General features: G+C 59.6%; 2 protein-coding genes across 2 annotated transcripts; both read right to left on the bottom strand.

The window, feature by feature from the left end:
* Nucleotides 1-2,100, bottom strand: LOC311158575 (immunoglobulin superfamily containing leucine-rich repeat protein 2-like; the record flags this gene model as incomplete). The annotated part of the gene is made up of 1 exon (XM_084214081.1): nucleotides 1-2,100. The coding sequence occupies one exon, from the start codon at nucleotides 2,098-2,100 to the stop codon at nucleotides 1-3; it is 2,100 nt and encodes a 699-aa protein (XP_084070207.1).
* Nucleotides 2,101-8,869: 6,769 nt separating this feature from the next.
* Nucleotides 8,870-25,123, bottom strand: PML (PML nuclear body scaffold; the record flags this gene model as incomplete). Its single annotated transcript, XM_084213442.1, has 8 exons — nucleotides 8,870-9,338; nucleotides 10,307-10,505; nucleotides 11,292-11,384; nucleotides 11,585-11,622; nucleotides 12,519-13,099; nucleotides 16,352-16,917; nucleotides 18,935-19,030; nucleotides 25,085-25,123. 8 exons carry the CDS (start codon nucleotides 25,121-25,123, stop codon nucleotides 9,250-9,252), a joined length of 1,701 nt encoding a protein of 566 aa, XP_084069568.1. The 3' UTR covers nucleotides 8,870-9,249.
* Nucleotides 25,124-25,365: the final 242 nt, after the last annotated feature.

Here is a 25,365-nt window from a genome sequence, read left to right on the forward strand (position 1 = left end):
TCAGCGGGGCCGCTGCCGGTAGTTGCCGTTGATCTCCGGGGAGATGGTGACGGCCTCGGCGCCCAGCGGCAGCTTGTCGCTGTACTCGGAGCGCACTTCGAACTCCTCGGCGCCGCCCTTGGACTGCGACTCCGCCATGGAGCTGGCGGCCACGCTCTCCTCCCGCTCCAGCTCCGCCGCGCCTTCCCCCTCCCTGCCGCGCCGCCACCGCGCTCCTTCCTCATCCCCCGCCTCCTCCTCCTCCTCCTCTTCCTCCTCCTCGGCCTCGGCGGGACCGAAGTTCTTCTCGGACTCCAGGTAGGAGGCGCGGGGGTCGAAGTCGGCGGCCATGCGCTTCTCCATCTGGTCGGGGTTCTGCGCCTTCATGATCAGCTTGTAGGGCTTGGCCTGCAGCTTGGCGAGCAGGTGGCACCACGTGGCGCCCAGCAGCGGCAGCGTGGCCAGCAGCAGCAGGAAGATGCTGACCACCACGATGATGATCAGTGACGGGATCTCCTTCTTGGTGGTGAACACCACCTGCACCCGGCACTCCTCGCCCGGCGAGCTCAGGCACACCGAGTAGTTGGTGCCGGGACTCAGGCCCTGGAACCAGTACGAGTTCACGCCGGCCTCGATCTGCGACCACTGCAGCAGGGCGTGGCGGCCCTGGCGGCCCTGCTGGCACAGGTAGAGCACGCCCAGGTGGCCCCCGCCGGGCTGGGTGGGCGTCAGCTGCACTCGGGCGTCGCGCTCGGCCACGTCCAGGGCGATGACGCCCAGCTCGAAGCTGTGCCGCTTGAAGTCGCCGCTCTGGTTGAAGGCGTGGTTGGAGACGTACTTGGAGCCGCCCGCCGAGGCCCCGCACTTCCCCTCCAGCCCCGGCGGCTCCACCGGGATCCGAGCCCGGCCCTCAGGCTCCGGCGCCGCCGCCGCCGCCGAGCCGGGCCGGCTCTGCCGGGTGGGGCCCAGCGCTTTGCCCCTCTCCTCCGGGGTCAGCACGCTGTTCTTGGCCGCCTCGGCGCCGGGTTTCCCGTCGCCCGCCTGCCCCTTGCCGCCCCGCGGGTCTCCGCCGGGCGCCGGCGGGTACTTCTGCGGGCCCGCCACGGCCACGCTGACCGAGGAGTGGTTGGTGCCCACCTCGTTGGTGGCCACGCAGGTGTAGGTGCCCTCCTCGCGCTTGCTGAGGCGCGGGATCACCAAGGTGCCGTTCTTGAAGGCCACGAAGCGCTCGGGCTCCGGCCGCGGCTCCTCCTTGGCCGCGCTCTCCGCGCCGCTCCCGCCCAGCTCCAGGCTCTGGCCGGCCGTGCGGATCTTCCAGCGCAGCTCGGGCGGCGGCGAGCCGCTGGCGGCGCAGTGCAGGCTCAGCGTCAGCCCGTCGGGCAGCTCGGCCGCGTCCAGGTCGGGCGAGAAGGCGAGGCTGACGGCGGGCGCGGCGCAGCGCAGCTCGGGCAGCCGGGCCAGCGGCACGCCGCGGAGGCGCTCGGGCAGCGCGCAGGCGATGGAGTCCTTCTCGGGGATGGAGATGAGCGTGCTCTCCATCCAGCGCTTCAGCCACTGCAGCGCGCAGGAGCACTCGAAGGGGTTGTTGTAGATCTGCAGGTGCGACAGCGAGCCCAGCGAGTCGAAGATGCCCTCGGCCAGCGTGGCGAAGCGGTTGTTGTTGATGCGCAGCGAGCGCAGGTCCTTGAGCGTGCGGAAGGCGTCGGGCGGCACCCGCGCCATGCGGTTGTTGTTCATCTTGAGCAGCTGCAGCGCGCTCAGGTTGCGCAGGTCCCGCCAGGGGAACTCGGCGATCTGGTTGTGGCTGATGTCCAGGTTCTTGAGCTGCGCCAGCACGGCCAGCGCGCCGGGCTCGATGGCGGCGATCTCGTTGTGCGCCAGCCACAGCGAGCTCACCTGGGTCACCTCGGCGAAGGCGCCGCGGGGCAGCGAGCTGATCTTGTTGGCCGACAGGCTCAGCGTGGTCACGTTGGAGGGCAGCCCCGCGGGCACGGCCTGCAGCTCCTTGTAGGCGCAGTCGGCGAACTGGTGCGCGTACTTGTCCACGCAAGCGCACGGCTCCGGGCACGCCCGGCCCGAGCCCAGCAGGGCCGCCAGCAGCAGCGCCAGCAGCGGGGCCATGTCCCCCTGGCAGGGGACAGCGCGGGGCTCAGCGCCAGCGCGCCCCGGCCCCGCCCGGCGGCGGGAGGTGGAGGCGGCGGGGCCGCGCCCCATTGTCTGCGCCCGGCTCCCCCCGGCTGCCGCCCGCTGCCTCCCGCGCATCCCCTCCGCGCCCTCTCCCCCGCTTCCCTCGCCCTCCCGCCGGCTCTCCCCACCCTTCCTTCTCGCTCTCTTTTTCTCGGCTCGGTCAGGGTTTTGCTTCTCTCCGTCCCTGGCCGGCTCTTCTCACCCTTCTCGCTCTCTTTTCCCCCCTTTGATCGGTTTTTTCCTTCTCCCCTTCTCGCCCTTCTCACTATTTCTCGGTTTGATCAGGTTTTTCCTTCTCCCCTTCTCACTCTCTATTTCTCGGTTTGATCACGTTTTTCCTTCTCCCCTTCTCACTCTCTATTTCTCGATTTAATCCCGTTTTTCCTTCTCCCCTTCTCGCCCTTCTCACTCTCTATTTCTCCGTTTGATCACGTTTTTCCTTCTCTCCTTCCCACCCTTCTCACTCTCTATTCCCGGCTCGGTCCGGTTTTCCTTCCCTCTCCCCCGACCGGCTCTTCCCACCCTCCTCACTCTCTATTCCTCGGCTCGATCGGGTCCTTCCTTCTCCCTTTCCCAGCCGGCTCTTCCCACCCTTCTCACTTTCTTTTTCCCGGCTCTGTCAGGCTTTTCCTCCCCCCGGCAATAACCAACTAATTAACCTCCATTTTCTTTATCCTCTCCTTTCATCTCTCCTTCCCCAATTATTTCTCTCGCTTCCCCCTCCTCCGCCTCTCCCTTCCCTCTCTCTCCCCCGTCTCTCCCTACTTCATCCCCGCCCTATTCCCCCTCTCCTGTCCCCTGTCCCCCGCCACTCACCCTCTCCTAGGTGCCTCTCCGCCACCCTCACCCCTTCCCGCCGCTCCTCATCCTCCTCCTGCCAGCCGGCCGAGGGGCGGGGGGACCGGGGGGACCCCGCCCGCTGCCCCCGCGCCTGCCGGGGCTGAGCTGCGAGCGGCGGCGGGGCCGTGCGGGCTCTGGGCTGCCGAGGCACAGCGAGAGGCAGCGATTTGCATTTCTGACAGCCTCCCCCTCCAACCGCCCGCCCGCCCGCCACCCCCTTCCTTCTCCCAGCCCACCACCCACCCACCCACCCGGCCGGCGCCGCCCGCGGCCGCTCCCGCACCGCCGGTACCCCCGAAAATACAGAAAGAACCCCCCAGAAAAGCGGAGGCGCCGGTCCGGCTCGGCCCGCGGGTGTTCTCCGCCGCTCCGCCGCCGCTCAGCGGTTCCCCCGGAGCGGCGGCGATGCCGTCGGGGCGCGGCTCCCCCCGTCCCGCCCGCGCATCCCGCGGAGGATGGAGGAGAAGCGGGTGGGAGCCTCCTCCCGCGCCGCTCTTCCCGATCCACGCGGGAATTCCGGGGCCGTGCCGACAGCCCGGAGGGAGGACGGGAGCGGGATGCGGGGAGCGCGGGGCGGCACCGAGCCCCGGGCGGGAAACATCGATCCGGGCAGGCAGCGATCCCCGCCCGCCGAGCCCGAGCCCGGTGTCCCCGCCCCGCCACGGCCGGGGGGAACGGCGGGGACCGGGGGAGAGAGAGCGGCTCCGCCCGGTGTCGCCGACAGGGCCGAGTCGCGACAGAGAGAGGCCCCGCCCCCAGCTGTGCGTGCCGGGCACGGTCGGCATTCCAAAGAATGGATGGATGGATGGATGGATGGATGGATGGATGGATGGATGGATGGATGGATGGATGGATGGATGGATGGATGGATGATGGATGGATGGATGGATGGATGGATGGATGGATGGATGGATGGATGGATGGATGGATGGATGGATGATGGATGGATGGATGGATGATGGATGGATGGATGGATGATGGATGGATGATGGATGGATGGATGGATGGATGGATGGATGGATGGATGGATGATTGATGGATGGATGGATGATGGATGGATGGATGGATGATGGATGGATGGATGGATGGATGGATGGATGGATGGATGGATGGATGGATGGATGATGGATGGATGGATGGATGATGGATGGATGATGGATGGATGATGGATGGATCCGTTGATGGATGCTTGGATCCATGGATGGATCCATGGATGGATGGATGGATCCATGGATGGAAGGATGGATCCATGGATCCATGGAGGGCACAGATCTGTTTCCATCCCACACCAGATTTATCCCATTATTTTCCCATCCCATTTTCCCCTGGCTCCCTTTTCCCAGTGTTGCTTTGGGAATTGATTGAAGGGGCCGGGAATTATTGATCCCATCCTATCGGGATCATCGATGTCATTCCAGCAGAGCCATTCACCGCCCTAAAGACACCCGGAAAATGGGAATTTCCTGGTTGGAAGGGAAATTTGGGACAGTGGGATTTTTGTGGAATTTTTGGACACCTTTCTCCAGGATTTGGGGTTTTTGGGAGCTGTTCTGCCCCTCTGGAAGTGCCAGCCCCGATTTTGGGGATGGATGAACTTTGGGGCAGGATCAAGGCAGGGACAAGCTCATCCCATCCCACAGCCCAGGATTCTGGGAATAGCATCCTGCATCCTTTGGGATCACTGTGGGATTGGGGATAGCATCCTGCATCCTTTGGGATCGCTGCTGGGTTGGGAATAACGTCCTGGATCCTTTAGGATCGCTGTGGGATTGGGAATAACGTCCTGGATCCTTTGGGATCCCTGTTGGGGTAGGAATAACGTCCTGATCCTTTGGAATCATTGTGGGATTGGGAATAATATCCTGGATCCTTTGGGATTGTTGTGGGATTGGGAATAGCGTCCTGGATCCTTTGGGATGGCAGTGGGATTGGGAATCATGTCTTGGATCCTTTGGGATTGTTGTGGGATTGGGAATAACGTCCTGGATCCTTTGGGATCCCTGTTGGGGTAGGAATAATGTCCTGGATCCTTTGGGATCGCTGTGGGATTGGGAATAATGTCACCAGTGTCACAGGGTCAGAGTCACACGTGTCAGTGTCACCAGTGTCAGTGTCACCAGTGTCACACGTGTCAGTGTCACCAGTGTCACAGGGTCACGGTGTCAGTGTCACCAGTGTCAGTGTCACCAGTGTCACACGTGTCGGTGTCACCAGTGTCAGCGTCACCAGTGTCACACACGTGTCAGTGTCGCCAGTGTCACAGGGTCACAGTGTCAGTGTCACCAGTGTCAGTGTCACAGTGTCAATGTCACCAGTGTCACATGTGTGAGTGTCACAGGGTCAGTGTCACACACGTGTCAGTGTCGCCAGTGTCACAGGGTCACAGTGTCAGTGTCACAGGGTCATTGTCGAATATGTCAGTGTCACCAGTGTCACCATATCAGTGTGACAGGGTCACGGTGTCAGTGTCACAGGGTCAGTGTCACCAGTGTCAGTGTCATCCTGCCAGCGTCACCAGTGTCACAGGGTCACAGTGCCAGTGTCACAGGTCAGTGTGTCAGTGTCACAGTGTCAGTGTCCCCGATGTCACCAGTGTCACCATATCAGTGTCACAGGGTCACGGTGTAAGTGTCACAGGGCCAGTGTCAGACATGTCAGTGTCACCAGTGTCACACACGTGTCAGTGTCACCAGTGTCACAAGGTCACCGTGTCAGTGTCACAGTGTCAGTGTCCCCGATGTCACCAGTGTCACCATATCAGCGTCACAGGGTCACGGTGCCAGTGTCACAGGGTCAGTGTCAGACACGTGTCAGTGTCACCAGTGTCACAGGGTCACGGTGTCATTGTCACAGGTCAGTGTGTCAGTGTCAGACATGTCAGTGTCACCATGTCAGTGCCACCGTGTCACTGTAACACTTCTCAGTGTCACAGTGCCACAGGGCCAGTGTCAAACGTGTCAGTGTCACCATCTCAGTGTCACAGTCCCACAGGGTCACCGTGTCAGTGTCACAGGGTCAGTGTCCCAGGGTCAGTGTCCCCGTGTCAGTGTCCCCAGTGTCCCCAGTGTCACATGTGTGAGTGTCACAGGGCCAGTGTCACATGTGTCAGTGTCACCATGTCAGTATCACCAGTGTCATTGTAACACATCTCAGTGTCACAGTGTCACAGTGTCACATGTGTGAGTGTCACAGGGTCACAGTGTCACAGGGTCACAGTGTCACAGTGTCCCAGGGTCAGTGTCCCCGTGCCGGTGTCCCCAGTGTCCCCAGTGTCACATGTGTGAGTGTCACAGGGCCAGTGTCACAGTGTCACAGGGTCACAGTGTCACAGTGTCACAGTGTCACAGGGTCACCGTGTCAGTGTCCCCGTGCCGGTGTCCCCGTGCCGGTGTCCCCAGTGTCCCCAGTGTCCCCAGAGCCGCGCCATCCCGCGAGCCGCTGTGCAAGGGGGACCCCTGGTGGTGGCACTGCCGTGTGACAGCCAGCCGCGCTAGGGACACCGCCCGCGACACACGACTGCCACCCAGCGCCACCTGCAGGGGACACCAGGGCCACCTGCACGGACACCCAGCGCCACCTGCACAGACACCCAGTGCCACCTGCATGGGGACACAGTGACACCTGCATGGGGACACAGTGACACCTGCAGGGGACACAGTGACACCTCTGTAAACACCCAGCGCCACCTGCATGGGGACACAGTGACACCTGCACGGACACACAGTGCCACCTGCATGGGGACACAGTGACACCTGCAGGGGACACTCAGGGCCACCTGCAGGTGACACAGTGACACCTGCAGGGGACACAGTGCCACCTGCAGGGGACACAGTGACACCTCTGTGGGACACCCAGTGCCACCTCCATGGGGACACAGTGCCACCTCTATACACACCCAGTGCCACCTCCATGGGGACACAGTGACACCTGCACGGACACACAGTGCCACCTGCAGGGGACACAGTGACACCTGCAGGGGACACAGTGACACCTCTGTGGGACACCCAGTGCCACCTCCATGGGGACACAGTGCCACCTCTATACACACCCAGTGCCACCTGCAGGGGACACCCAGTGTCAGCTGCATGGGGACACAGTGTCACCTGTATGGACACCCAGTGCCACCTGCAGGGGACACTCAGGGCCACCTGCATGGGACACAGTGCCACCAGCATGGGACACAGTGCCACCTGAATGGGGACACAGTGTCACATGTATGGGACACCCAGTGCCACCTGCAGAGGACACAGTGACACCTGCAGGGGACACCCAGTGCCAACCGCAGGGGACACTGGGCACAGCAGTGTCACCTGCATTGAACACTCAGTGTCACCTCCATGGACACCCAGTGTCACCTCCATGGGACACCCAGTGCCACCTCCACGGGACACCCAGTGCCACCTGCATGGGGACACAGTGTCACCTCCGTGGGACACACAGTGTCACCTGTATGGGACACCCAGTGTCACCTCTATAGGACACTCAGTGTCACCTCCATGGACACCCAGTGTCACCTCCGTGGGACACACAGTGTCACCTCCATGGGACACCCAGTGCCACCTGCAGGGGACACCCAGTGCCACCTCTATGGGACACACAGTGTCACCCCCATGGGACACCCAGTGTCACCTCTATGGGGACACCCAGTGTCACCAGCAGGGGACACCCAGTGCCATCCCCATGGGACACCCAGTGTCACCAGCAGGGGACACCCAGTGCCACCTCCATGGGACAACCAGTGTCACCCCCATGGGACAACCAGTGTCACCCCCATGGGACACCCAGTGTCACCTGCAGGGGACACCAGGACAGGGCCAGGTGCCACCCGCAGGCCGGTGTCCCCGTGTCCCCAAAATCCCGGACAAAGGGACCCCAATCCTGGCTGGGTGGGAACAGCCCTGGGAGCGAGGAATGGGAATGCAATCCATGGGAAACATTCCTGAGGAACCCCAAAAACGGGATCTGGGAATCTCAAATGTGGCCGAGATTGAGGCAGGAACACTCAAATCCCAGGAATTTAATCCATGGAGAACATTCCTGGATCTGGGAGTGTCCCAAATGAAAAATGGGATCTGGGATAAAAGCAGAGCCCTGAATCCAGCTGGGATTGAGGCAGGAATCCCAGGAATTCAATCCATGGAAACTGGTCCTGGAATGGGGAGACCCAAAAATTGGATCTCGGAATCCCAAATCCGGCCGGGATTGAGGCAGGAACACAAAAATCCCTGAAATTTAATCCATGGAAAACATTCCTGAGGAACCCCAAAATTGGGATCTGGGGATCCCAAACCCAGCCGGGATTGAGGCAGGAATGTGCAAATCCTGGGAATTTAATCCATGGAAAACATTCCTGGAGCTGGGAGTGTCCCAAATTAAAAATGGGATCTGGGATAAAAGCAGAGCCCCGAATTCCTTCCCTCTTTTCCCTCTGGACAATCCCGGGCCATTTTCCTGGGAAAGGGAAATTCCACTTCCCTCCTTTCCCGGATTTTTGTGGGAACGCTGCTGGATCAGGCTGCCCCGCTCACGGAATGTGGGAATTTCATCCCTGGGACCTCTCCTTGCCCTCGGGGATTTTCTCCCATCCTTAAAACGGGATCCGTGCCGGGAGCAGGGACAGGTTTCCCCCCCAGAATTCCCAGTTTTCCCTCTGCTGGGGATGGGTGGGGAAAAAGGAGGAAGCAGCTGGAATTTTATCCCGGAGCAGCTTTATTGAGGGGAGATATTTAAAAAATCGGGATTTTAAACCCTCATTACAGCAGGAAACCGACACCAATCCCAAATCCCAATCCCAATCCCAATCCCAATCCCAATCCAAATCCCGATCCCGATCCCAATCCCAATCCCGATCCTGATCCCGAGGAATTCCCTGCTCCAAGCGCTGATGGGGGATCCCACCCTCGGGATCATCTCCCCACCTTTGGGGGCGCTCAGGAACGGGATCCACCGGCACAGACCCCAAGCCCCATCCCAAAATTTTTTTTTTTGGGGATCCACCCGGATGGGATTTAAGAGGAGCGGAGCATTCCCAGGAAACCTCGAAGGATTAAAGGGGAGATCCCAGCAGATCCAGGAATAAATTTGGGATGGGCCAGGAAGAGGAGAGGCCGAGCGGGAGTCCGGGAAGGGCGGGATGCGCCCGGAGGATCCCGATCCCGATCCCGATCCCAATCCCGATCCCGATCCCGACCCCGATCCCGACCCCGATCCCGATCCCGATCCCAATCCCGATCCGGCGGGATGTCAGCAGGGGGGTGGCTCCGGCGTCACCGTCACCACCACGGTGTCCTCGTCGCTGTCGTCCGAGCTGCAGATGAGGATGCTGCCGCCCTCTGCAAGGGAAATCCCAAAAATTCCAAATCCCCCCCCGGGATCAGCGCCAGGAACCGAGCGGGGCGACCCCCGGGGTGGGGGTGACTGCCTGGATCCGGAATTCCACGGGCCCTGAATTCCATGGATCCCCCACCCCATGGATCCTGAATTCCATGGATCCCTCATCCTCATGGATCCTGAATTCCATGGATCCTGAATTCCATGGATCCCCCACCCGTGGTTCCCTCACCCCATGGATTCCTCACTCCATGGATCGTGAATTCCATGGATCGTGAATTCCATGGATCCTGAACTCCATGGGTCCTGAATTCCATGGATCCCCCACCCCATGGATCCTGAATTCCATGGGTCCCTCATCCTCATGGATCCTTTATCTTTCAGGCCTCTCATCCCATGGATCCTGAACTCCACGGATCCCTCACCCTGTGGTTCCCTCATTCCATGGATCCCCCACCCCATGGATCCTGAATTCCATGGATCCCTCATCCTCATGGATCCCTCACCCCGTGGTTCCCTCATTCCATGGATCTCTCACCCCATGGATCCTCCACCCCATGGATCTCTCACCCCACAGATCCCTCATCCCACGGATCCCTCATCCCATGGACCCTTCACTCCATGGATCCTGAATTCCACAGATCCCTCACCCCACGGATCCCTCACCCCACAAATCCCTCACCCCACGGATCCCTCCCCTGTGGATCTGGACCATCCCCGCCCTTGCCCGGGATTCCCGTGGGACAGTGGCCTGGGAATGCTCCCACAGGCTCCGGCGGAGGGGGCACCGGGCACGGTGACATTCCCGGTGATGCCCACCTGTGTCACCGCCATGGTGACATTCCCGGTGATGCCCACCTGTGTCACACACACGGTGACATTCCCGGTGGTGCCCACCTGTGTCACCGCACAGTGACATTCCCAGTGCCCACCTGTGTCACCGCACGGTGACATTCCCGGTGGTGCCCACCTGTGTCCCCGCCGCGGTGACATTCCCGGTCGCAGTTGTGCCGTGCCGGGGCGGGTCCCGGCTGTGCCCGGCATTCCCAGTGGGATGTGGGGCGGCTGGGGCCCGGCTCGTGGTCACATTCCAGCTTCAGGATTTTGGGGGACACCTGGCTGGCCCGCTCCGCGCTGGGCTGCGGCCGCTTCGGCCAGCAGGGGAGGGGCTGGAAGAGCGGGATTGGGATTGGGATTGGGGTGGGATTGGGGTGGGATTGGGATTGGGATGGGGGTGGGATTGGGGTGGGATTGGGATTGGGATTGGGATTGGGGTGGGATTGGGGTGGGGTTGGGATTGGGGCTGGGGTTGGGGTGGGATTGGGGTTGGGATTGGGGTGGGGTTGGGGTGGGATTGGGATTGGGGTCGGATTGGGGTGGGGTTGGGGTGGGATTGTGATTTGGGTGGGATTGGGATTGTGGTTGGGATTGTGGTGGGATTGGGGTTGGAATTGGGGTGGGATTGGGGTTGGGATTGGGATTCAGATTGGGGTTGGGATTGGAGTGAGACTGGAATTCAGATTGGAGTTGGGATTGGGGTGGGATTGGGATTCAGATTGGAGTTGGGATTTGGGTGGGATTGGGATTGGAGTGGGATTGGGATTTGTGTGGGATTGGGATTGGGGTGGGATTGGGATTCAGGTTAGTGTTGGGATTGGGGTGGGATTTGGATTGGGGTCGGATTCAGATTGGATTGGGGTTGGGATTCAGATTGGGGTGGGATTGGGTTTGGGGTTGGAATTGGGATTGGGATTGGGGTTGGGATTGGGGCAGATTGGGATTGGGGTGGGATTGGGGTGGGATTGGGGTGGATTGGGATTGGGACTGGGGTTGGGATTGGGGTTGGGATTGGGATGGGATTGGGGTGGGATTGAGGTTGGATTGGGGTTGGGGTTGGGATTGGGATTGGGGTTGGGATTGGGGTGGATTGGGATTGGGATCCCATCAGATCTCACCTGGATGGGATGGAGGGACCTCACCTCCTCCACCTGGATCTCCTCCAGGCCGGGGGAGACGCTGGGGGCTTTGGGATGGGTGGGATCCTCTTCCTGCGGGAAGAGCGGGGAGTCGGGACGGACCCGGGCCCCGTGGAGACCCATGGGAGCGCCCCTGGGGATGGGGAAACTGAGGCACGGTCATGGAATTCCCCCGGGATGGTGGGATGTGGGAAGGGGTGGGTGAGGAAAGCCTGGGAACCCTGGGGTGAGGGAGGAGAGGTGCAGGTTTGGGGTGCACCCCGATGTCTCACCAGGCTGTTCTCCAGGGCCACCTCGAGCTCGGGGACATCTGGGGACAGAGAGAAGCGGGATGAGACCCCGAGCCGGAGCCCTGGAGCCGGGAAGGTCCCGCCCGGCAGCTCCAAACCATTCCCGCCGGATTGGGGTGGTCCTGGGGATTGGGGGGTCTGGGGAGCCGGGGATGAGCGTCCCCAGAGCCAGCGGGATCGGGGGACACCCAAAGGGGCTCCAGAAAAACAACGGGGAAAATCCCGGCTCTGGGGGTGAGGGGCAGGGAAATGGGGAGAGGAGGAGGAGGAGAAGGAGAGGAAAAAGAAGAAATGAAGGAAGGAGGAGAAGGAAGAGGAAGAGGAGAAGGAGGAAGGAGGAAGGAGGAAGGAGGAGAAGGAGAAGGAGAAGGAGAAGGAGAAGGAGAAGGAGAAGGAGAAGGAGAAGGAGAAGGAGAAGGAGAAGGAGAAGGAGAAGGAGAAGGAGAAGGAGAAGGAGAAGGAGAAGGAGAAGGAGAAGGAGAAGGAGAAGGAGAAGGAGAAGGAGAAGGAGAAGGAGAAGGAGAAGGAGGGGAAGAAGAAGGAGGGGAAGAAGGAGGAAAAGAAGAAAAAAGGAAGGAAAACAAGGAGAAGGAGGAAAAGAGGAGAAGAAAAAGAAGAAGGAGAAGGAGGAGAAGAAGGAGACAAAAGAGAAGAAGAAGAATCCAGCGCTGCCCCTGCTCACGGAGGTTGCTTTGCAGCCGGCCCAGCCCAGAGCTCCCTCCCCAGCCCGGCCCAGCCTGGCCCAGCCCAGAGCTCCCTCCTCAGCCCGTCCCAGCCCGGCCCAGCCCGGCCCAGCCCGGCCCAGCCCGGCCCGGCCCGGCCCAGTCCAGAGCTCCCTCCCCAGCCCGTCCCAGCCCAGCCCGTCCCAGCCCGTCCCGGCCCAGCCCGGCCCGGCCCGGCCCGGCGCGGCGCTCACCCGGCCGGCCCGTGACGCGCTCCACCAGCGCCCGCAGCCTCGCCCGGCACTCTGCGAAGTCGGGGGGCTCCCGCAGCTCGGGGGGCTCGGGCGGCCGCATCCTCCGCAGCTCCAGCAGCGCCGCCTTGACGAAGGGCTGCATGTCCATCAGCTCCTGCTCGCCGCCGTAGCGCCCCAGCCTCTCCACCAGCCTCTCGGCCGCCTCCAGCCGCAGCAGCGCGCCCTCCGCCCCGCGCAGCTCCTCCGCCAGCGCGCCCCGGCCGCGCTCCGGCCGCGCCTCCTCCAGCAGCGCCCGCAGCTCCTCGGCCTCGCTCCGCACCAGCTCCTGCAGCCGCTCGGCGCTGGCCCGGACGCGCTCCCGCAGCCGCTGCCGCTGCTCGTCCCGCCGCGCCGCCTCGCCCCGCAGCCGCGCCAGCGCCGCCTCGAAGGCGCGGCGGAGGCGCCGCAGGTCCCGGCGCAGCGAGCGCAGCTCGTCCTGGCGGCGGCGGCTCTCGGCGCGCAGGTCGCGGAAGGGAGCGTGGCGAGTGTCCAGCAGCGCGCACGGACAGCACAGGGGACGCTCGCAGCGAGGGCAGTAGATGCTGGCAGGGGGACAGGAGGGTGGCGTCAGGAGAGGGGACAGCGGGGCTGCGAGAGGGGAGGGACAGGCGGGAGATGATGCGGGGAACGGGGACAGGGAGGGACAGGGATGGAAAGGGATGGACAGGGATGGACAGGGATGGACAGGGGTCATGGATGGACAGGGATGGACAGGGATGGACGGGGATGGTCAGTGGTCAGGGATGGACAGGGATGGACAGGGATGGACAGGGATGGACAGGGGTCAGGGATGGACAGGGATAAGGGATGGACAGGGATGGACAGGGATGGACAGGGGTCAGGGATGGACAGGGATAAGGGATGGACAGGGATGGACAGGGATGAGGGATGGACAGGGATGGACGGGGATGGACAGGGATGGACAGGGATGGACAGGGGCCAGGGATGGACAGGGATGGACAGGGATGAGGGATGGACAGGGATGGACAGGGATGAGGGATGGACAGGGATGGACGGGGATGGACAGGGATGGACAGGGGCCAGGGATGGACAGGGGTGAGGGATGGAGAGGGATGGACAGGGATGGACAGGGATGGACAGGGGCAGGGATGGACAGGGATGGACAGGGATGGAGAGGGGGCAGGGATGGACAGGGATGGAGAGGGATGAGGGATGGACAGGGATGGACAGGGGTCAGGGATGGACAGGGATGGACAGGGGTCAGGGATGGACAGGGATGGACAGGGGCAGGGATGGACAGGGGCAGGGATGGACAGGGGTCAGGGATGGACAGTGGTCAGGGATGGACAATGGTCATGGGTGGACAGTGGCCAGGGATGGTCAGTGATGGTCAGTGATGGTCAGCAGTCAGGGATGGTCAGTGGTCAGGGATGGTCAGTGGCCAGGGATGGTCAGCAATGGTCAGCAGTCATGGGTGGACAGTGGCCAGGGATGGTCAGTGATGGTCAGTGATGGTCAGCAGTCAGGGATGGTCAGTGGTCAGGGATGGTCAGTGGTCAGGGACGAACAGTGGCCAGCGATGGTCAGCGGTCAGTGCCCACTCCAGGACAGTGCCCATCCCAGGCCGTGCCCAGCCCCCTCTGGAACTTTTTCCCCAAATCCCCGCTGGAGCTGCCCTGGCTCCCTGGGGTCTCTGTGGGGTCACTGCCATCAGCCCCCAAACACAGGGGACAAACCCCCTTGGCAGAGCTTTGGGGACAGGACATTTGGGGACGGGAGATTTGGGGACGGGAGATTTGGGGACAGTAGATTTGGGGACAGAACATTTGGGGACAGGAGATTTGGGGACGGGAGATTTGGGGACAGGACGAGGTTTGGGGGTGGGATGAGATTTGGGGGCAGAATGAGTTTGGGGAGGAGGATGAGTTTTGGGGAAGGGAGGAGGTTTTGGGCAGGGGACGAGGTTTGGGGACAGCACGAGATTTGGGGACGGGGGAGGTTTGGGAGCGCGGTGAGATTTGGGGACAGAATGAGGTTTGGGGACAGGATGAGATTTGGGGACAGGATGAGGTTTGGGGACAGGATGAGATTTGGGGACAGGGCGAGGTTTGGGGACAGGATGAGATTTGGGGAGAGGATGAAATTTGAGGATGGGATGTGATTTGGGGACAGAATGTGATTTGGGGCCACAACAATGTCTGGGGACAGGACAAGGTTTGGGGACAGGACAAGGTTTGAGAACAGGACAAGGTTTGGGGATGGGATGGGGTTTGGGGACAGGACAAGGTTTGGGGACAGAAGAAGATTTGTGGACAGGACAAGGTTTGGGGATGGGACAGGGTTTGGGGCCAGGACAAGATTTGGGGACAGGATGAGATTTGGGGACAGGACAAGGTTTGGGAACAGGACAGGGTTTGGGGCCAGGACAAGATTTGGGGACAGGCCAAGGTTTGGGGCCAGGATGAGATTTGGGGACAGGCCAAGGTTTGGGGCCAGGATGAGATTTGGGGACAGGCCAAGGTTTAGGGACAGTGTGAAATTTGGGGACAGGCCAAGGTTTGGGGACAGGATGAGATTTGGGAACAGGAGGGGGTTTGGGGGCAGGACAAGATTTGGGGACAGGACCAGGTTTGAGAACAGGACAAGGTTTGGGGATGGGATGGGGTTTGGGGACAGGACAAGATTTGGGGACAGGATGAGGTTTGGGGACAGTGTGAGATTTGGGGACAGGCCAAGGTTTGGGGACAGGACAGGGTTTGGGGACAGGATGAGGTTTGGGGACAGGACAAGATTTGGGGCCGGGACAAGGTTTGGGGAGAGGATGAGGTTTGGGGACAGGATGGAATTTGGGGCCACAGCAATGTTTGGAGACAGACCAAGGTTTGGGGACAGTGTGAGATTTGGGGACATGACGACGTTTGGGGACAGAACGAGCTTTGGGGATGGGATGGGGTTTGGGGCCAGGACGAGGTTTGGGGACAGGACAGGGTTTGGGGACAGGACAAGGTTTGGGGATGGGATGGGGTTTGGGGACAGGATGAGATTTGGGGACATGACGATGTTTGGGGACAGAACGAGCTTTGGGGACAGGACGGGGTTTGGGGACAGGACGGGGTTTGGGGACAGGATGGGGTTTGGGGACAGGACAGGGTTTGGGGCCAGGACAAGGTTTGGGGACAGGACAAGGTTTGGGGACAGGACAAGGTTTGAGGATGGAATGGGGTTTGGGGACAGGACCAGGTTTGGGGACAGGACGGGGTTTGGGGACAGGGCGAGGTTTGGGGACAGGACAAGGTTTGAGAACAGCTTTGGGGATGGGATGGGGTTTGAGGACAGGACGAGATTTGGGGCCTGGATGAGGTTTGGGGCCGGGACAAGGTTTGGGGACAGAATGGGGTTTGGGGCCAGGATGAGATTTGGGGCCAGGATGAGGTTTGGGGCCAGGATGAGATTTGGGGCCAGGACAAGGTTTGGGGCCAGGATGAGGTTTGGGGACAGTGTGAGATTTGGGGACATGAAGAGGTTTGGGGACAGGATGAGCTTTGGGGGTGGGATGGGGTTTGGGGACAGGATGGGGTTTGGGGACAGGATGAGATTTGGGGCCAGGACAGGGTTTGGGGCCAGGACAAGGTTTGAGAACAGGACAAGGTTTGGGGCCAGGATGAGATTTGGGGCCAGGACCAAGTTTGGGGACAGGACGGGGTTTGGGGCCAGGATGAGATTTGGGGCCAGGATGAGATTTGGGGCCAGGACAAGCTTTGTGGCCGTGCCAAGCTTTATCCCCCGCCCCCATTCGGGGCCGTGCCGTGCCGGTGCATTCACGGCGCTCCCACCTGCAGACGCGGCTCTCCTCGGGGTGGCTATCACTGGAGCAGAAGAGACTGCAGGATCCCCGCGTATCCTGCAGGAACTGCCGCGCCGAGCCCGCCCGCATCTCCTCCAACCTGCGCACCCTGTGCTCCTTCTTCTTGTGCCACCACTGGTGCTCCTCCAGGCAGCGCCCGCAGAAGAACTCCTCGCAGTCCGCGCACCACACCAGCGCCGCCTCGGCGCGGCAGCGGCTGCAGCCGGGCCCGCCCGAGCTGCGGATCTGCCGCCAGAGCTGCAGGCGGCTCCGCAGGTTGCAGAAGAGCAGGTTCTCCACGGCCGGAGCGCCCGTGGCCGCCCGGCAGCGCGGACACTGCTTGGTGTCGCTCAGGCAGCCCGGGCACAGCGTGTGCAGGCAGCGCAGCAGCCGCGGCCGCGCCGAGTCCTGCCCGCAGCCGTCGCACCGCAGGAATTGGAAATCTTCGTCTTCCTCCTCGTCCTCATCCTCGCCCTCCGCCGCTCGGAGCGGCGCGGCCGGCTCCGGTTGCGGTTCTGGCTCCGGTTGCGGTTCTGGCTCCGGTTCCGTCTCCATCTGCGGGGGTGCGGGGTTATGCTGAGGGATGGGGGGAGAGGGGCTCGGCGCCCTAAATCGCGCTCGGGGTTCGGCTCTGCCGCCCCTCGCAGGCTCCTCCCCGAGCTCTCGGCCTGCCTGGAATTTGGGATTTCCCGAGCGCCGCGGAAACGAAAGCAAAACGGGGTTGGTGCCGTCAGCGCCACCGCCACCGCCCCTTCCTGCCTCGGCAAAGTGGGAACGCCCCGGCAGCGACCCCAAAACCGCCCCGGCAGCGACCCCAAAACCCCCGGGTAGCGACCCCAAAACCCCCGGGTAGCGACCCCAAAACCCCCTGGCAGCGACCCCAAAACCCCCCCGGCAGCGACCCCAAAACCTCCCCGGCAGCGACCCCAAAACCGCCCCGGCAGCGGTGTCCCCAGCACCAGCCCTGTCCCCAGAGGTGTCCCCAGCCCTGTCCCTGTCCCCATCCCTGTCCCCAGATGTGTCCCCAGCCCTGTCCCCAGCCCTGTCCCTGTCCCTGTCCCCCGCCCTGTCCCTGTCCCCATCCCTGTCCGTGTCCGTGTCCCTGTCCCCATCCCTGTCCCCCGCCCTGTCCCTGTCCCCAGCCCTGTCCCTGTCCCCAGCCCTGTCCCCACCCCTGTCCCCGGCCCTGTCCCCAGCCCTGTTCCTGTCCTCAGCCCTGTCCCTGTCCCCAGCCCTGTCCCTGTCCCTGTCCCTGTCCCTGTCCCTGTCCCTGTCCCTGTCCCCATCCCTGTCCCCAGCCCTGTCCTCAGCCCTGTCCCTGTCCCCAGCCCTGTCCCTGTCCCCAGCCCTGTCCCCAGCCCTGTCCCTGTCCCTGTCCCCAGCCCTGTCCCTGTCCCTGTCCCTGTCCCCATCCCTGTCCCTGTCCCCTGTCCCCAGCCCTGTCCCCGTCCCCAGCCCTGTCCCCAGCCCTGTCCCTGTCCCTGTCCCCATCCCTGTCCCTGTCCCTGTCCCTGTCCCCTGTCCCCCCCCTCTCGGCAGCGCGGACCATCCGCCCCCTCCGCCGCCCCCATAAATATTTGGGGCCCCCATGAACAGCCGGGACCCCCCGTTCCCTCCCCGCCCTACAACCCCACCGCGGGTCCCCCCCGGTACCTGCGGGGGCGCGGCGGGACGGACGGACGGACGGACGGACGGACGGACGGAGCTGCGGGGCGGGGCCGGAGGAGTCCGGGAGGGCGGGGACCGGAGGGGTGCGGGATGGGGATTGTGGGATGGGGATTTTGGGATCGGGATGGGGATTGTGGGATGGGGATTTTGGGATCGGGATGGGGATTGTGGGATGGGGATTTTGGGATCGGGATGGGGATTCTGGGATGGGGCTTTTGGGATGGGGATTTTGGGATCGGGATGGGGCTTTTGGGATGGGGATTTTGGGATCGGGATGGGGATTTTGGGATTGGGATGGGGATTCTGGGATGGGGATTCTGGGATGGGGATTTTGGGATTGGGATGGGGATTCTGGGATGGGGATTTTGGGATTGGGATGGGGATTCTGGGATGGGGATTTTGGGATCGGGATGGGGATTCTGGGATGGAGATCGGGATGTGGGGCCGGGATTGGGGTGTGGGATCGGGATTGGGATTTGAGGTCGGGATGTAGGATATGGGATATGGGACCGGGGTGTGGGATGTGGGATGTAGGACCGGGATCGGGATATAGGGTCGGGATCGGGATGTGGGACCAGGATCAGGATGTGGGACCGGGATGTGGGATGTGGGACCGGGATCGGGATGTGGGGTCGGGATGTGGGACCGGGATGGTGATATAGGACCGGGATGGGGATATAGGACGGCGATGTGGGACCGGGAAGGGGATCCCGGCTCCGGGAAGGCGCCGCCGGTACCGTGGGGGCGGTTCCGGTGGCCGAGCCCCGCCCGCACCGCTCCGGGCCCGCTCCGTGCCCGTTGTCCCCGCGCCAGCTCCGCCCCATCCCGGGGACATTCCCGGTCCCGCATCCCCGCCCCATTCCCGGTCCCGCATCCCCGCCTTCCCGGACCGGGATCCGCTCACCGGGATCGGGATCGGGACCGGATCCGCTCCGCCGCCGTCACATGACAAAGCCACCAGGAAGCGCCGCCGCTCCTCTTTCCTGTCCCCGTCCCCGCTCTGGCGACAACGCCACCTCCGCCAGTGTCGCCAGAGCGGGGCGGGAACGCGGGAGGATCCCGGAGATGCGGGGAATTGTCACCGAGGTGGCACCGCTGGGGTTTGTCACCCGGGGTGGCACCGCTGGGGTTTGTCACCTCAGGTGGCACCGCTGGGGTTTGTCACCTCAGGTGACCCCGAAGCTGGCGCTGGTGTCCCTGCGATGTCACCAAGCCCAGGTGACCCCAAACCCTTTGGTGGTGTCCCTTGTGTCACCGAGCCGAGTGACCCCAAAGCCTCGAGTGCCACCACCTCGGGTGACCCCAAACCCTTCCACAGTGTCCCTCAAGTGTCCCCAACCCGAATGACCCCAAACCCTCGAGTGTCACCCTGACCCCATGTGACCCCAAACCTATTGTGGTGTCCCCTGAGTGCCACCAGTCCCAGGTGACCCCAAACTCTGTCCTGGTGTCTCTCGAGTGCCACCAACCCCAGGTGTCCCCAAACCCTCGAGTGCCCCCCTGTCCCCAGGAGGCCCCAAACCCCTCTCTGGTGTCCCCTGAGTGTCCCCAGCCCCAGGTGACCCCAAAATTTGAGTGTCCCCAACCTGAGGTGACCCCAAACTGTCCTGGTGTCCCTGGAGTGTCCCCAAACCCAGGGGACCCCAAACCCTTTTATGGTGTCCCCTGAGTGCCACCAGCCCCAAGTCACCCCAAACTCTGTCCCCAAACCCTCGAGTGTCACCCTGACCCCAGATGGCCCCAAACTCTGTCCTGGTGTCCCTCGAGTGTCCCCAAAGAAAGAGACCCCAAATCCTTGAGTGTCCCCAAGCCCAGGTGACCCCAAATCCTTTTGTGGTGTCCCCTGAGTGCCACCAGCCCCAGGTGACCCCAAAATCCGACCCCAGGTGGCCCCAAACTCTGTCCTGGTGTCCCTGAAGTGTCCCCAATGCGAGTGACCCCAAAATTTGAGTGTCCCCAACCTGAGGTGGCCCCAAACTCTGTCCCCAGGTGTCCCCAAACCCTTTTGTGACGTCCCCTCAGTGTCCCCAACCCTGGGTGACCCCAAATCCTTCAGTGTCACCACCCCCAGGTGGCCCCAAACTCTGTCCTGGTGTCCCTGGAGTGTCCCCAACCCCAGGTGACCCCAAAGTCCCGAGTGTCCCCAACCCCGGGTGTCCCCAAACCCTTCTCTGGTGTCCCCATGTGTCCCCAAACCCTTTTGTGATGTCCCCTCAGTGTCCCCAACCCCGGGTGACCCCAAACCCTTTGGTGGTGTCCCCTGAGTGCCACCAGCCCCAAGTCACCCCAAACTCTGTCCTGGTGTCCCTCGAATGTCCCCAACCCCAGGTGGCCCCAAACCCTTCTCTGGTGTCCCCGGGTGTCCCCAAACCCTGTCCCGGTGTCCCCAGGTGTCCCCACCCCCGGGGTCAGGGTCGGGATGGGGACCCTGCCATTCCCTGGGATTTGCCCCATTTGGGGTCCCCGTTCCCGACCCCAAAAATTCCCGGGGGGATCCTCCCGCTCCCGGCTGGAATTCCCACGGAAACCCCAACTCCTCCCTCGGGGGGATTCCCAATATCCCAAAGGGATGGCCCGGAATTCCCGGGAAATCCCAGGAAATTCCCAGGAAATCCCAGGAAATCCCAGGAAATTCCCGGGAAATCCAGCCCAAAGGAATTCCCAAGGGTTTGGAGGGGCTGGAGAGGGAAATCCGGGATTGGGAAAACCGGGAATGCCGGGATCCCAAATCCCAGTTTGGGATTGGGAATGCCAGGATCCCAAATCCCAGTTTGGGATTGCAAAAAATGGGAATTCCAGGATCCCAAATCCAATTTGGGATTGGGAAAAGTGGGAATTCTGGGATCCCAAATCCCAATTTGAGACTGGGAATTCTGGGATCCCAAATCCCAGTTTGGGATTGCAAAAATTGGGAATTCTGGGATCCCAAATCCAATTTGGGATTGGGAATTCTGGAATCCCAAATCCCAGTTTGGGACTGGAAAAAAATGGGAATTCTGGGATCCCAAATCCCACATTGGGATTGGGAAAAGTGGGAATTCTACGATCCCAAATCCCAGTTTGCTACTGGGAATTCCAGGATCCCAAATCCCAGTTTGGGATTGGGAATTCCAGGATCCCAAATCCCCTCTTGGGATTGGGAACTCTGGGATCCCAAATCCCAGTTTGAGACTGGGAATTCCAGGATCCCAAATCCCAGTTTGGGATTGCAAAAACTGGGAATTCCAGGATCCCAAATGCCATTTTAGGATTGGGAACTCTGGGATCCCAAATCCCAGGTTGGGATTGGGAATTCCAGGATCCCAAATCCCAGTTTGGGATTGCAAAAAAAGGGAATTCTGGGATCCCAAATTCCATTTTGGGACTGGGAACTCTGGGATCCCAAATCTCACCATGGAATTGGGAAAACTGGGAATTCCAGGATCCCAAATCCCAGTTTGGGATGGGGAATTCCAGGATCCCAAATCCCAGTTTGGGATTGGGAATTCCAGGATCCCAAATCCCAGTTTGGGATTGGGAACTCTGGGATCCCAAATCCCAGTTTGGGACTGGGAATTCTCGGATCCCAAATCTCACCTTGGGATTGGGAAAAGTGGGAATTCTGCAATCCCAAATCCAATCTGGGATTGGGAATTCTGGGATCCCAAATCCCACTTTGGGATTGGGAACTCAGGGATCCAAAATCCCATTTTGAGACTGGGAATTCCAGTCTCAATCCCACTTTGGGATTGGGAATTCCAGGATCCCAAATCCCCTCTTGGGATTGGGAACTCTGGGATCACAAATCCCAGTTTGAGACTGGGAATTCCTGGATCCCAAATACTAGTTTGGGATTGGGAAAAGTGGGAATGCCAGGATCCCAAATCCCAGTTTGGGATTGGGAACTCTGGGATCCCAAATCCCAGTTTGGGATTGGGAATTCCAAGATCCCAAATCCCAGTTTGGGATTGGAAAAAATGGGAATTCTGGGATCCCAAATCTCACCTTGGAATTGGGAATTCTGGGATTCCAAATCCCAGTTTGAGACTGGGAATGCCAGGATTTCAAATCTCACCTTGGGATTGGGAAAAATGGGAATTCTGGGATCCCAAATCCCATTTTGGGATTGGGAATTCCGGAATCCCAAATCCCATTTTGGGACCGGAAATGCCAGGATCCCAAATCCCAGTTTGGGATTGCAAAAACTGGGAATTCTGGGATCCCAAATCCAATCTGGGATTGGGAATTCTAGAATCCCAAATCCCAGTTTGGGACTGGGAATTCCGGGATCCCAAATCTCACCATGGGATTGGGAAAACTGGGAATATTCTGCGATCCCAAATCCCAAAAATCCAAATTTTCCCAGATTTTTTGGCCCTTGGAAAAGGGGGAGGAGCTCGGAATTCCCACCAGGATTTGGGATCAGACTTTTCCCAGCAGGATGAGGAGGGAATTTGGGATCTTGGATGGGATTTTTCCCGATTTTTCCTCCCTTTGGAGGTCCCTGATCCCAAAAAAATCCCAGGAATCCCTCTGGAATCAGATCCCCTTCCCCAGCAGGGATTTTTCCCAATAAAAAACCTCTGGGAAAAGGGGAAAAACTCTTCCCAAATTCCCTTTTTTTTTTTCCATGGATTTTTTTTTATCCTTGCTGGAAAATCTGGAAATGGGAACCAAATCCAGGATGGATTTTTTGGGATAAAAATCCCCAGTTTGGGGTGAGAGAGAGGAGAGAATTGCACCCCTCCCCCCCCTCCTCAGGAATTCCAAACCCCCGGAATTCCGATCCCAGCTCCAAGGATTGTTTGGAATTCTCGGATCCCCCCCAGGATAAACAATCCTTGGAATTCCTGAGCTCGGAATTCCCTTCCCCCCCATCCCAAAAAACGGCTCTGAAATTCCCTTTTTTTTTTTAAATTTATTTAATGGGATTTGGGATTTTCCCGCTGCCATCCCCAAATCCCGGGATTCTGCAGGGCTGGGAAAGGAAAAACTTGGGAATTCTCAGGGAAATTTGGGGATTTTTCCACGAATTTGGGGATTTGTGGGAAGGGAAGAGCCGGGATTCGCTGCTCCCCCTCGGATTGGGGATTCCTGGCTGAGGAAAAAAACCGGGAATTGTGGCTGGAATTCCTTGGGATGAGATTCCGAGGGGGATCCCAAATCCTTGGATTAGGGAAAGAATTCCCATCCCCCAAATCCTCATGGATTCCTTCCCCCCAAAAAAAAATCCTTTATTTTTTTTTGGGATCACTCCTGGGTTTTCCTGGGATTCCAGAGAGATTTTGATCCTAAAAACTCGGGAAGAGCCCAAATTCCCAAAAGAGGGAAAACCACGGGGAAAAATCTGGGAATAAAAAAACCCCAAAGAAATCCGGGATAGAGGAAAAACCCTTGGAATTCTCGGAGCTCCCGGAATTCCACCTCAATTTTTAAGGAAAAAAAAACCCGGATTTGGTGCTTTCCCAGCTCCTCGGGAATTCCCAAAAAAAAATCCCACTCCCATTTTTTTCCCCTGGAAATCAGAAATCCCCTTTTCCCTATGGAAAACCCCCCTGGAATTCCCGGATTTTTTTCCCTCTGGCTCCATCCCGAGGGATTTTTTATTTTTCCCTCCTCCCCCCAAATCCCAAAGAGAGGCCGGGGTGAGGAGGAGCCTTGAATCCAAGGATTTTCCCCTCCCTGAGGGGGGAAATTCCCGGAATTCCCGATATCTCCCTGACGCAGGAGCTCAGCCTCTGGAATTCCGGGAATTTCCGCAGGATTTTAAACACAGAGGGGGAAAAAAAATCCCTAAAAAAAAACAATTTAAAAAAAAAAAAGGGATTTGGGGATTTTGGGATGAGCGGAAAAACCCCTGGAAGCAGCTGAGGGGTTGGTGATGATCCAGAAAAAATAATTTTTTTGGGAATGCTGAGTCGGTTCTGGCTCCAAAACATCGGGAATTCCTTTTTGGGACAAAAAAGGAAAAAAAAATCCCAAATCCGGGGGGATTTTTTTTCCAGGGGGGAAAAAAAAGGGGGGGGGAGAGGAATTTTGGGATTTGGGGAAAAACTGGGAAAGGGGAGGGGAGATGAGGAGGGACAGAAATTCCATTTTAAAAAAATTCCATTTTGAAAAATTCCATTTGAAAAACTCCATGAAAATAAATTCCATTAAGAGAAAAGAAAAAAGAAATTCCATTTTAAAATTCCATTAAAATCTGGGATGGGGATAACAAAAGGAATGGAAAAAAAAAACCACAAAAATGAGGAAAATTTGGAATAAACCTGGAAAAATCCACGGAAATTATTCCCGGGGAGTTTTCCCTGGTTTTTTTTTCCCCTTTTCCTTGGATCCAATGGGATGGGAAGAGCTGGGAGGGAAGAAAATTTTGGGCTCTCGATGATTCCTGATGATCCAAACCCAAATCCTATTTCTATTTTCCTTTGGGATAGAATCTCCTCTCCCCCAAAAATCGGGAATCCCAGGAATTCGGGATCATCCCAGAGCCTCGGACGAAGATTTTTTGGGGGGAAAATTTGGGATTTTTTGGGGGCGGGGAGGAGAAATCCCAGGTTGTATCCCAGAATAAAATAAATAAATAAAAATAAAATAAAAAGGAATTTTTGCACCCGGAGGGGTTCGGATCCCCTGAGACCCCAAAATTCCAGCCCCGACAGGGAGGTCGGAGCCAAAATTCTTCCCTTTTTTTTTTTTTTTTTCGGGATAGAGCGTGGCTTCCCCTCCCCCTCTTCCCAAAAATCCTCATCCCCGGGATCCCGAATTCCCAAATTGCCAGGGATCCTCCCGGGCCGTTCTTTTCCCCTTGTCCTGGTTTTTTTTAAAAAAAAAAAAAAGAAGGAATTTTGGCCGGAATTCCCATTTTTCCTTTGGGACAGGACGTTCTTCCTCCCCTCTCTCTCTTCCTCTTCCCAAAATTCCTGATCCGAGAGAGGAGAGCAGCGCTGCGGAGTTATCCCTGGAATTCGGGATCCCGGGAGAAACCTTGGGGGAGGATTTTTGGGAAGAGGGGGAGGGGAAGCCACGCTCTATCCCAAAAAAAAAATACAAAAGAAGGAATTTTGGCTCCGACCTCGCTCGCGAGGCTGGAATTCGGGGGAGCCTCCGTCATTCCCGATGATCCAAACCCAAATCCTATTTTTTTTTGGGGGGGTGGTGTCTGGAACCCCCAAAATTCCTGATCCGAGGGGAGAGCAGCGTTCCAGGGTTATCCCTGGAATTCTGCATCCCGGGAAGAGCGGAGCCTCGTCTCGCTCCTTATCAGCGCCGAGCCCAAACAATTCCCTCTGCGCTCGGCTCCGCGGCTCCTGCCGGGATAAACAATTCCCAAAAAAAACCCCAAAACACCCAAAT

The sequence above is a fragment of the Fringilla coelebs genome (genome assembly GCF_963513975.1).
Source record: "Fringilla coelebs genome assembly, chromosome: 12".
Taxonomy (NCBI): domain Eukaryota; kingdom Metazoa; phylum Chordata; class Aves; order Passeriformes; family Fringillidae; genus Fringilla; species Fringilla coelebs.